Source organism: Schistocerca gregaria, chromosome X (assembly GCF_023897955.1).
Source record: "Schistocerca gregaria isolate iqSchGreg1 chromosome X, iqSchGreg1.2, whole genome shotgun sequence".
In the NCBI taxonomy this organism is placed as follows: Eukaryota; Metazoa; Arthropoda; class Insecta; order Orthoptera; family Acrididae; genus Schistocerca; species Schistocerca gregaria.
This window is the reverse complement of record NC_064931.1, coordinates 606,465,385-606,477,715: the sequence shown is the minus strand read 5'-3', so window position 1 is coordinate 606,477,715 and position 12,331 is coordinate 606,465,385. Positions and strand designations below refer to the sequence as shown.

Sequence of the window (12,331 nt, the reverse complement as noted above, 5' to 3'; positions counted from 1 at the left end):
CAAATGCCAGAATGAAAAACAACACAAAAATAAACATACAGATTAAAAATATTTTGTTTTACATGTTTTAGTAACAGACAAAGAACCAGGCATGAGTCAGCCCTTGTCTATTATTAAGAGCCACCCTGGAATTACTTGAAATGATTTGACAAAGGCATGGGAAACTGAAGTCAATCCTGCAGCTATACTCCAAATTGACACGTCACAGATGTTAAGACCATTAGGCATAATTCTTATCACTTCAGGCGGGGGTACCTTCATAGTCTCGGATGTTATTGAATGTAGCATATGTTAAAATTCAGGAGTAAGTAAGAAACAGATACAGGCCTCCAAAGATGACACTAAACATTTCGAAGATGTGGATTTTGGAATTTTAAAAAAAATTCTGTATCTCTGTAACAGTTCTAGATATTTTGTTAAGAGTTTTTTATTTTAAAGATAATTGCTTTATGATTATAATGGTATCCTCCATTTGGACATATCTGTCAAATCTCGTTTACTGTCACCTCTTGAATTTTGTTTAACAATTCACAAAATTTTTTTTCAGAATGCCAATCCAGAAAAATCAGATTTTTTTCTGTTGATTAGTACCACATAGTACTATATTCTCTGTAAAGGAGAGCTTCCACTTTTGAGCTGGACACGTTTTATTTTAAAAAAATAATTTTTCAAAACTTTCAAGGGTAATGTATGTCTTCATTGAAGTTGTTTCTTACTAATTTCTTTGTTACAATGTTTATTTCTGTTTATGTTGCATTTATTTCTTATCACTATCTTTGTTGCAGTTATTTCTTACACTTCATTGCAGTTTCTTGTCATGGTTGTTCATTGCAGGTTTCTGGATTATAGTTGTTCAGTGCTCATTTGTTTACTGAAGAGGCTTTTAAGAAATCTGAGACCATCCAGTGAGCACTGCATTTTCGTGAGGAATTTGCCAGTGGACACAGTTCCAGTGTGTTATGCAAAGAGGACTGTTTGAAATGTCTTATGACTGAGGGCCACAGGAGAGTTAAGTGTGCTGACTATCTGCATATCCATAAAAGAGTGATATATAAGACAAACAAAAAACAGACTTTGTTCAGGTTAGGAATAAGTGTTCTCATTTGAAGTCTCTGTTACAAAGTGAAGATGTTTTCAATGCTGACTTTTTGTGTTGCAAATATTTTGACAGAACAACAACGATGATAGTATCTAAACAAGGTGAAGCCTCCCATGGTGCAGATGATGTAGATTTTGCATCAGTACAGGAAAAATTAAATACCCTGAATCAGTCAACTACAGAGGCAGATGTTAGTTATGTTAACAAACTGTGGTCAGTGAAGTCGAGTCATAAGCTCTATGCATCAAGGAAGTGCAGAGAAATTACTAAAGCTATGGATGAATACACTACAGCAAAACTGACCACACTCTTTAAAGTAGAAATTCCATTTTCAGAAGAAAATGAACCAAAGCACTCTTGCAAGAATTTTTTGCAAATATCAATGCAGCTGTTGAATATTGTGCATCCTACAGTGAAAATGTGCAAGTTTTAACTATTATTCCAGAGACATTTTCAAAGAAAACAATTTTGAAGCACGTTCCATCAGTACCAAAGTACATTGTAGACAAATCAAGAAATGTGAGGTCTGTAGAAGGAGTCATTGGAAGAGCAGATCCCTATTATGGTCATCCTGGAGAAGCAGCTCAAGTTCAAATAGTACAGTCATTTTATCTGGAAGATAAATGGGACTGTTCTCGCCAGAGTGCCAACAAAAGACATTATAACTGTAAGAGCTGCAGGTCAAAAAGTTGTGAAAGTGAAGAGGTACATGACTCGCAGTATTAAAGAAACTTTTGCATTTTATAAGAGCAACATTACAACTTCACATACTGGAAGATCAAAATATCATGCGCTATGACCTAAGTGGGTAGTTCCACACCCACCTAGAGATGTCTTATGTGTGCACTGTGCAAATTTTGAACTTTGTGTGGTAACTTTGAAGAACTTACTGGATCACATGACATATGACACCTTGGTTGGGTGTGTGAAGTCATTAGTAGTCTGTGATGTAAAGCGAGAGACTTATTTGTTTCAAGAATGTGGTGACTTCCCTGCAAAGGGAGAACTATCTTTACTGACACTTGCCCTAGAAGACATAGCAGATAACTCAGCAGAAATTACATATGCGACATGGGAGGAAAATAAACTAGTTAAGAAAACTATTGCCTTTGACAGTTTCATTGATGAACTTGGTAAATGGTCAGTGAAAGCAGTAACACAGCAGCATCTGAAGAAATTGCAACAACACATTGCAGAAGTGAAAGAGAGTGTACAGGCTGAAGAACTGCGTTTAGTGCTTTACTGTGATTTTGCTTAGAACTGGTTTGTAATTCTCCCACAACAAGTGCGAGTAATGACCAGGTTTCAATTTTTACCGGAGTGACATATTTTCAAAACAAGACCACAAGTGTTGCAGTTATAAGTGATGACACAGGACATGACTCAAAACATGGTTTGCTAGCAATGTGCAAAATTCTTCAACTGCGAACAGAGGCAGAGAAGATCATCATTATTTTTGATGGTGCTCCTAATCATTTTAAAAATCGTTAGCAGCTGTTTGAATTGAGTAAGTCGCTTGTGCCAACTGACTGGGTATACAGTGCTACTGGTCACAAGAAGGGGCCTTTTGATGGTGTAGGAGGCCTGCTGAAGCACCATGCTACAAAACAATTTTTCCAGACCATATACAGCTGCACTTCAGAATGCTGAGGATTTTACGAGAGTCGTGAAATCTTACACATCCACAGACCTCATTCTTTTGTCCAAAGAAGAATTTCATGAGCAGAAAAAAGAAGTGTGGTTCAAACAAACCATTCCTGTGAAATAAATTCAGAAGACACATTTTTGGACTCAAAGTGATGGGCGAACTCATACTGCATGCACTTTAAAAAGCAAGAAAGAAGAAATTTCATTCGTTCAACACCTCAGAAACAGCATGATAATATTCAGATTCACAACCTGAGAAGGGCTATGTTTGCGGCATGTGTATGTGACTGTGACTGGTGGGTTGCAGAGATTATAGACATCAGTTATGAGTTAAATGAAATTGTAGTGAACTTTATATTAGCACATGGACCAGCTGCTGGGTATAGGTGTCCAGCTGAAGGACAGCAACAACGCCATCAGTGTTCACTTCCTATTCACAATTTTTTCCTATTGGTTCAACACGAAGGCATCACTCTACATAAAAGGAAGATACTGAAGCAGTGGAACACATTTTTAGTTCATTGACTGGCTAATTTCAGTACAAAACAGAGTGCACAGAAAGAAGTTGTATAAATTGAAACCTTTAAGTCTCTGGACCTTTCACATACATTTTGGAATCGTTTAAAATGCTTGAAAAAATGAATCTCTTACTTATCTTTCATAACTAAAATTATGTTAAATAAGGCTAGATTTTTATTTTTATGAGTCTATTATGTGATAATAAAACAGGTTTTATGTATGGCAAAAATTTCAATTGTTTATAAAACCTGTTCAACCTAAAAATGGAAGCTCTCCTTTTCAAGGAATGTAGAACTACATGGTAATAATTAATGGAAAAGAAAATCAAAATTTTATGGACTGGCATTTTTGAAAAAAAAAATCCATAAATTATAAAAAACGTTCAGAATGCTATAGTAAAAGAACTTTGACAGGTAAGTACAAATGGAGGATTTCTTTGTACTTATAAAGCAATTATCTTTCAAATAAAATAAAAAAAACAACAAAATATCTAGAACTGTTCCAGAGATATGGCATTTTAAAATTTTCCCAAAATTTGCAGCTTCACAATGGTATGCGCAGTGTAATCTTCGGAGGGTTGTCTCTAATAAATTCAATAACATCAGAGACTTTGAAGGTAAGATTTTTTTCTAGCCTGCCTGAATTGATAGGGACTATGCCATTAGTGAATGTCACTGGAAAAAACATTCACTATTTGAGTCATGACTAAATTTACACTACTGTTAGCATTCTGCTCATTTCCATTCATGGTAAAATTTCTCATGAATCCTTCTTTGTATTATCATATGTGCCTCCTGATCCCAGTGATAAAAGGTATTATTAACATGATTTAACACTTCCACTGTTCCCATAGAATGTGGATACTTTCAATGTTTTAAGTAGATGTTGGTTCTAGCTACTAGAACCTAACACAAATTTTCCAATTATGTTTGGGGTAATTACAGTGATTACAGTGGACTCTCTAGACATTTTTGTTTTAGTATTTGGTCTATAATGGATTGCCACATGGTATTCCTGTGGAGGGTTAAGACAGTGCTGAAGAATGAAAACAGTGCAAGTGTGTATTTTTTTGCTGATATGTAATGGGTCTTCAGATGGTATTTTTGTAATAAGATCACAGCACAGTAGTTATGACATCAGTGAATTATGGGAAAAAATTCTCAACACTGACACATTCAGTGTGGAAATATTATTCACTACTGGCCATTAAAATTGCTACACCAAGAAGACATGCAGATGATAAACGGGTACTCATTGGACAGATATATTATACTAGAACTGAATGAGCTGTGATTACATTTTCATGCAATTTGGGTGCATAGATCCTGAGAAATCAGTACCCAGAACAACCATCTCTGGCTGTAATAATGGCCTTGATATGCCTGGGCACTGAGTCAAACAGAGCTTGAATGGTGTGTACAGGTGCAGCTGCCCATGCAGCTTCAACATGATACCACAGTTTATCAAGAGTAGTGACTGGCGTATTGTGACGAGCCAGTTGCTCGGCCACCACTGACCACACGTTTTCAAATGGTGAGAGATCTGGAGAATGTGCTGGCCAGGGCAGCAGTCGAACATTTCTCTATCCACAAAGGCCCGTACAGGACCTGCAACATGTGGTCGTGCAGTATCCTGCTGAAATGTAGGGTTTTGCAGGGATCAAATGAAGGGCAGAGCCACGGGTCATAACACATCTAAAATGTAATGTCCACTGTTCAAAGTGCCGTCAATGCGAACAAGAGGTGACCGAGACGTGTAACCAATGGTACCCCATACCATCACGCTGTGTGATATGTCAGTATGGTGATGACGAATACACGCTTCCAATGTGGGTTAACCGCGATGTCGCCAAACACGGATGCGACTCATGATGCTGTAAACAGAATCCGGATTCATACAAAAAAATGACGTTTTGCCATTCGTGCACCCAGGTTCGTAATTGAGTACACCATAGCAGGCACTCCTCTCTCTGATGCAGTGTCAAGAGTAACCGCAGCCACGGTCTCCAAGCTGATAGTCCATGCTGCTGCAAACATCGTCGAACTGTTCGTGCAGATGGTTGTTGTCCAGCAAACGTCCCCACCTGTTGACTCAGGGATCAAGACGTGGCTGCACGATCCGTTACAGCCATGTGGATAAGATGCCTGTCATCTCGACTGCTACTGATACGAGGCTGTTGGGATCCAGCACGGCATTCCATATTACCGTCCTGATCCCACCTATTCCATATTCTGCTAACAGTCATCAGATCTTGACCAACGCGAGCGGAAATGTCGCGATACGATAAACAGCAATCGCGATAGGCTAAAATCCGACCTTTGTCAAAGTCAGAAACGTGATGTTACGCATTTGTCCTCCTTACACGAGGCATCACAACATTTCACCAGGCAATGCTGGTCAACTGCTGTTTGTGTATGAGAAATCTGTTGGAAACTTTCCTCGTGACAGCACGTTGTAGGTGTCACCACCGGTGCCAACCTTGTGTGAATGCCTTGAAAAATCTAATCATTTGCATATCACAGCATCTTCTTCCTGTCGGTTAAATTTCGCATCTGTAGCACATCATCTTCGTGGTGTAGCAATTTTAATGGCCAGATACTGGGTGTTTCACAATTCATGTTATACACTTCTAGAAGTTGTAGTGGGGACTTAGTAGATCAAGTTTTACACAGGAACCCACGTCCAGAAATGTTATCCAATGATGCTACAGAGTGTCAAAGTTATATGTGCCAGCACCTGTAAATGCATGTACCTACAGAATGAGTCCGTGGAGATGTTACAAACTTTCTAGGATGGTAGAGAAGGATAAATGTATCAATATGAGGTAATGGTCCCTGTACTGGAAATGAATGAATCAAAAGTTATAAATGAAAACCGTTCTGACCCCTCTGAAACTGGAATATATGTACGGGTACTGTTGTTGCTACAACTGCAGGGTAGACAACTTTCATAGTATGGGCCAAAACAAGGAAAAAAATTTCCAGTAAACATGAGCTCTAAAATGCACACTTGAAGAGCTATGAGTACTTTGCTACTGTGAAACACATCTCCCCTACTGAACAACTGCTCATAACTCTTAAGTTATGCCTTTTAGAGCCCATGTTTACTAGCACCAGTTGGAAGCTCAAGAATGGCACTGTCAACAGAAAGAACAGCAGAATTCAGTTTTCTCAGCTTTTATACTATTTCAAGCACTCAATTTCTTTAACATGGAATCTAGCAACAAGGTTCCCTACATTTTCCTTACTGGCCTACAAATGAAGTCTTTGTAGGTTTCTTTTCAAATAGATACAAGTGACTGACTGTGTGATCAACATGGATACCTTACGTGTATCTGGGCTTCTTGGAAGTTTGAAATACCACAGAGGAGCTTGCTTGATAACAGTGGCCAGTGAACTGCAATAAAGGCAACAAATTTGACAGAAGAATGTAAAGAAGAGACATCATTTTAGTAGTGACTGCTCTGAATACTCATAACATAATGAATTTGGTACTGCAATTCACCCCAATGGAAATTTAGTTCCATTAACTATAGAGAGCCTTGGAGAATCTTTGCTCTATTTTGTGGAATGGTTTTTGCCTGCTTTGGGCCATGGATCATCACGTGAGGCTGTTTATATTATGTTACTCTTATCACCCTGACCTGGCTCTTTATATGTATAATTCAACAGTGGTACTGATACATGGGATGCTCCTCCCCAGCATACAATATCCCAAACCAACATGTTTTGAGACTAACACAGTCTAGATCATTTGATGTGTCTTTTTATTACATAAGTTATATGTTTCAGCCATTGTTTCCTCCAGCTTCAAAAATTACAACTCACAAAACATATCAAAATGGGGTAACCAGTTGAGTTTACTTCTGAATACCACATCTCAATCCCCCCAATTAAAAGCTATATTCAGTGTGTGCCAATGTTGGATCTTTCTGCTAGCATGAGAGCCAGCTTCAGACTTCAGCTGCTAGCACCTCAGCATGAGGTCTCTCTAGTTCTGCTGCCGTGAGTCCCCCCCCACTGGTCAGCATCTCTGCCACTGCATTTCAGGCAGACACACTCTGCAATGATTTGATGTCTACCCTTTCTTGGGTTTATGGTGGAGACTACCATCAGCAAACACCAAATGCTGCCCTGGAAGACTTCAACATAGAGTTGGCAGAGGACATACAACTGAGCAAAACACTCTTGGACGACCCTCTTCCTCTTTATAAAAGGCAGCACATTACACACTATATTCATCTCCAAATGCTTTTTGAGGAGGACGAGGAGGGAGGGAGGGATGATAATGTACTGTGGTTGGAATCCCACAATAAAGCAGCAGATATGTTCTGCAAGCAACTAATGTTGTGCAATTTTGCATACACCTGTATTTCCAATACTTCCCTTTCTGCATCATCCCAGTATTACTATGTATTACTTTTTGTCTTCAGGTTGATTACCAGACACACTACAATGCTAATGATGGGCTTGCTTAACTTAAAATTGGCTTTGGAACACATGGAATTGTTTGCTTTCCTTATGTCAATGCAAATAATTTGTGAACTATGTGCAATTTTCTACTGTTCCCACTATTTAACAAAATGCACAGGTATTATGGATATGACCCACAAATAATATGGCTCAGTAGTTAAGTACTGGACAACAGATTGAAAGGTCAGTCCTAGGATTTTTATCCTTCATATATCATTGCTTTCACCTCTGGCAACATTTGATAATGTGACATGTCAAGTTGCACTGTAGTGAGACACTACCTTAAACTGTGGGTCTCTCTATAACTGGCTGTGTAAGTCAGTTAACAGCTCGAAGGAAGGGAAGGACATACCACCTCCAATAGGACCATTCCCAGTGAAGCATTGTGATGTTCAAACAAACCTTTGGGTTAGTGATAAGTTTATCTTTGTGCTGATGTGCAATGTGATTTTATACCCTTTGTTCTCATATCCCCAAAGGAAAATTTTGATGATAGAAATTGTTTTCACACTGGGAATTTAAAGAAACTGAACTTTAAAGTAATGTTAAGAAGTGAAAGTATAATTATCACTAAGCTCATGCGAGACAGAGCAAGGATTCATGTGAATAAGATAGAGGGTGGAAATCAGTTATGTCTAGTTGTGAAAACCATCCAGAGATTTCGTTAGGGTAATTTCGTCCAACCTTCAACAAGAGTTTTCATGTTGGCCACACAGTCCAGTGTCCTAACCACTATATCAACAGTGTTTAAGAAACTTTATCAAGAAGCAAATCACAATGAATTTACAAAGCCAAATGTGTCATCTAACACAACAGATTAGTACCAAAGAATTATCGCACATTGTTTAGTTCAGTGTATTCGTAACTACGAGTGAGGAACCCTCAGTAGCAATATTTAGAAAGTTGAACTTAACATACAGTGCCTGAAAAAAATGTAACACACTCAAGGGCAAGGCCATTATACTGACAAGCGAAGTGACAATTATTCCATCATCATAGGAGTATATGATGACAAATTCAGACCAAACAAAACACACATCACAGTAGAGAGTGCCCAAATAGTCCATCAATACACAGTGTATTCCAATCTGGTGGCAATGCAGGTGTGTATTCTTGCAAGCAAATGATGATAAAGGTGCTAAATGGCATCCTGTGACAGACTGTCCCAAACATCTTGCACCTTATGTTGCAAATAAATTCCCAATTCATCATGCCCCATATGTGCTCAGTTGGTGAGAGATCTGGTGATCTTGGTGGCCAGAGCAGTTGTACACCATGAACAGCACACTGCATCACAGCAGCCATAAGTGGAGGTGCATTGTCCAGCTGAAAATGCACATCACCTTCTTGCCTCCAAGTTGTAAATGATACCACCCCCCCCCCCCCCCCCCCCCCCAGACCAGACCAGACCAGGAAGCCTGAGCTGGGACCCGTGTGTCATAGGCTAATGCACTCTGGAACAAGCATCGCACCAGGTCTACATCATACACTTTTATGTCAAGCAGTGCCATACAGATAGAGCCTACTCTCACCACTGAAGGCAACGGAGTGCATTCCACTCTCCAGTCAACTCTTTCATGACATCAGAGTAGCCATGCTTGGCGGTAGCATGGCGTCAGTGGTAGCACGGCCAGATGCACACGCGATCTTAATTCTGCTGCAGGCACACACTTCCCTATGGTCACAGACAGTTTCCAATGGTCCCCAATGACACAGAAGATGAAAATTGTGCTCAGATATCATCACCCAGCAACTGTACCTCCAACAATGTGTTGATCTTGATGTGCATCTATACTACAGACATCCAAAACCTGGTCTACTGATGCATAAAAGTTCCACAAACTACGGTTGAAAGCAGTGACACACCACCAATACATTGTTTCTGATATGTGCAGCAATCTGCGATAAGCCCAGACAGCTTCCCACACACCAGCAATGCGACCCAGCTCAAATGGCTATAGCTGTTCAACAGGAGTACATACTCATTGGTGAAGCATGGTTGTACTTTAGAATGAATGTTGCAAACACTGTTCACCTCTAAAACTCAGCAATTACTGCCTGCCGAATCAAAACACAAGGTGCATGTGCCATGTGATGTCCAATGACCATGACAAATGAATCAATAACACTACAACCCATCAGTATGCACATATTATCCTCTGGTGCCATTGAACACAGACTGAGTGTGTTGCATTTTTTTCCAGCAGTGTATTTTAGACTAGTTCACAGTCATAGCATACTACTGATTATATCATACTTTACATATCCTCCTAATCAGTTTATGGAGGAGTCCAAACTGTACAAGCTTTCTTTCATCAATGTTATGCTCCTGTGGGTTATATCGTGAGCAAAGATCCTGCAAAGTTGTACCATGAGTCATACTGCAATACATTACAAAGATCTCTTGCACAGATGGTAATTGTTGACCTGGAAAAAGAAGAAACATCTATGTGTTAATTGCAATTTCTGTGTAACTGTGGGGAAAGATGGACGAATCAAATCAAATACAGCTGCATTTAGTAATTATAGTGAAGTGGTGTGGAGAGCAGCAGAAATGAAGCATATATGAGCACTGTGCAGCAAATTTACGGTTTTTTGAAAAGTGGTAACTAACAGATAAATATTGTGCGAGGTAGTGAGCAACATTCTTTGTGTAGAAAACTGTGTTCATATGAGCTCTTGTAGCACTATTCAGTAATGTTATCAGTATTCACTTTAATGTAATCTTTTTTTGTCTGTACTGATTTTTGTGATGCCTGTACTGCTTTCTGTAACAATGCAGATAAAATTCACTAAAAAGGTCATTTTATTAATAAGGTGTAGGGAAAAATGCCAAAAAGTTAAAAAATATAATAAAACACAGAACACAATGAATTACTTTCTGTTTCTAAATTTATTAATAAAGCAGGAGTAAATGAGTACATCATCATAGTTTCTTCATACTCTTTTTTTTAAAAACTGTGTACACCAACTTATGTTTACACATTCATACATACAAATGTTATCTCTCATGAATAGGGTGATTATATATATATATATATATGAGTTTTTCCTCCATGTTTAAGGCTTCTTTGACAATTGTAATGATGTTCAACACACACAAACGACAGAATATGATAGAGTTTATGTTGCCTTTCATGGGGTTTTTGAGTTAACATTTTGATTTGGGATGAGGTTTGTAGAAATATCCTTTCTTACACAACAGAATATTTAGAGAGCTCTGAAAAGATAGACATCCGGTGTCTATATGAGCGCCACACAACCACAGGATTAGATAAATCACATATAAAAGGTTATATTCTAACAGCTCTATCATCTAGAACTAACAAGAGAAAATGAGGAGTTGTTATACATTTTAATACAGAACACAAGTTCGAAAACATTGAGGCAAGTAAATTTTGCAGTTGGGCAGGGCTGTACAAATTGCTGTTATAAGCTGTTCTTTGTGTGGCAAAAATGTGTAACTTTAACATTTTTTTATAAAATACTTGCAGTGCCTCTTATCAGCTAAAATTTTGGCAGTGCATTTCTTTTGTCATCTTCTTCCTGTGTAAAAATTTCAGGGTAGGTTTTCACATGTCTTATAGGACCATTCCCTTGTTAGATGAGGTTGTTCCTAATGTTGTGAGGGCCGCACACAATATGTGACCTCAGAAGCAAATGATTTTCAGCACAAAGTTAATAAGATCATTTTAGTTTCAAAACATTGGTGGATAACATGACAAAAGTGACTGAACTGGAGTTCTCATAGTGGAGGAGTTACCATCTGATGTTGGCCTGCTTGTGCAATTGTGAAAAGTACTTCTTATGCTGTTGATAGTGTGAGCTGTCTAGAGAAGAGAGCAAATAGCATGGTGTCTTTTGGATTCTTTTAGTGTACTCTTTTCTGAAGTAAGCTATCATATTTGTCAGCAGTGTATCATTATTCATAGCTCTTGTGATGGTTTGTATTTCAAATGGAAATCATTCTACAGCTCTTTGTCAAATTGGAAACATACGATAAGTTTACGAAAACTGTGATCCAAGCCCACTGGTAACTGTAAGGGTACAGTTGTGTTGGCGTGCTTATATGCCTGTTCACTTTCCTAGCTTCCCAAACACAGGCATCACCTATAGAGGATACTGTGACTATTAGGAAGTAATGTACACCACGAAGATCTGACTGACAATGATGCTAAGAGGAGATTTAAACTTTTAATGCACTGCCATTAGAGTAATAAATATCTAAAAATGTTTTTGACTGGTGAGCAAAACTAGTAATAAATCAACTAATATGCAACACATGGTTGTTTCATCTGTATACTAATTTCCTAAATTTCTCAATGATCCTATGACCATGGGTGGCTACTGTCCCAGTAAAGACATCATAGCTGCTAAACCCTGTCTCTTTGATAACAACCTTGAATAGAATGGGTCACTTTAAAATCAGAGAGTCTAAGGTATTTCTTTCACGTGGGGGTTGTCAGTCTAGTTATTCAATGCCATCTGGTAATGTGTTCAGTATTACCTTCCAAAACTGTTTGTCCTTACTGCTGATAATATATGTATAATTTTTGTCACGTTTAATGCACACATCTCTTGGCCCATCTCCTCC

At 38.5% G+C, this 12,331-nt stretch overlaps 1 protein-coding gene across 4 annotated transcripts in view; it reads right to left on the bottom strand.

Moving 5' to 3' along the window:
* Positions 1-12,331, bottom strand: part of LOC126298418 (GATOR complex protein NPRL2) — a 150,924-nt gene that overhangs the window by 18,845 nt on the left and 119,748 nt on the right. For all 4 annotated transcript variants that reach the window (XM_049989744.1, XM_049989747.1, XM_049989746.1 and 1 more), the window contains one exon: positions 9,995-10,164. In XM_049989744.1, the coding sequence (XP_049845701.1) occupies positions 9,995-10,164 (170 nt within the window). The remainder of the gene's footprint in view (positions 1-9,994; positions 10,165-12,331) is intronic.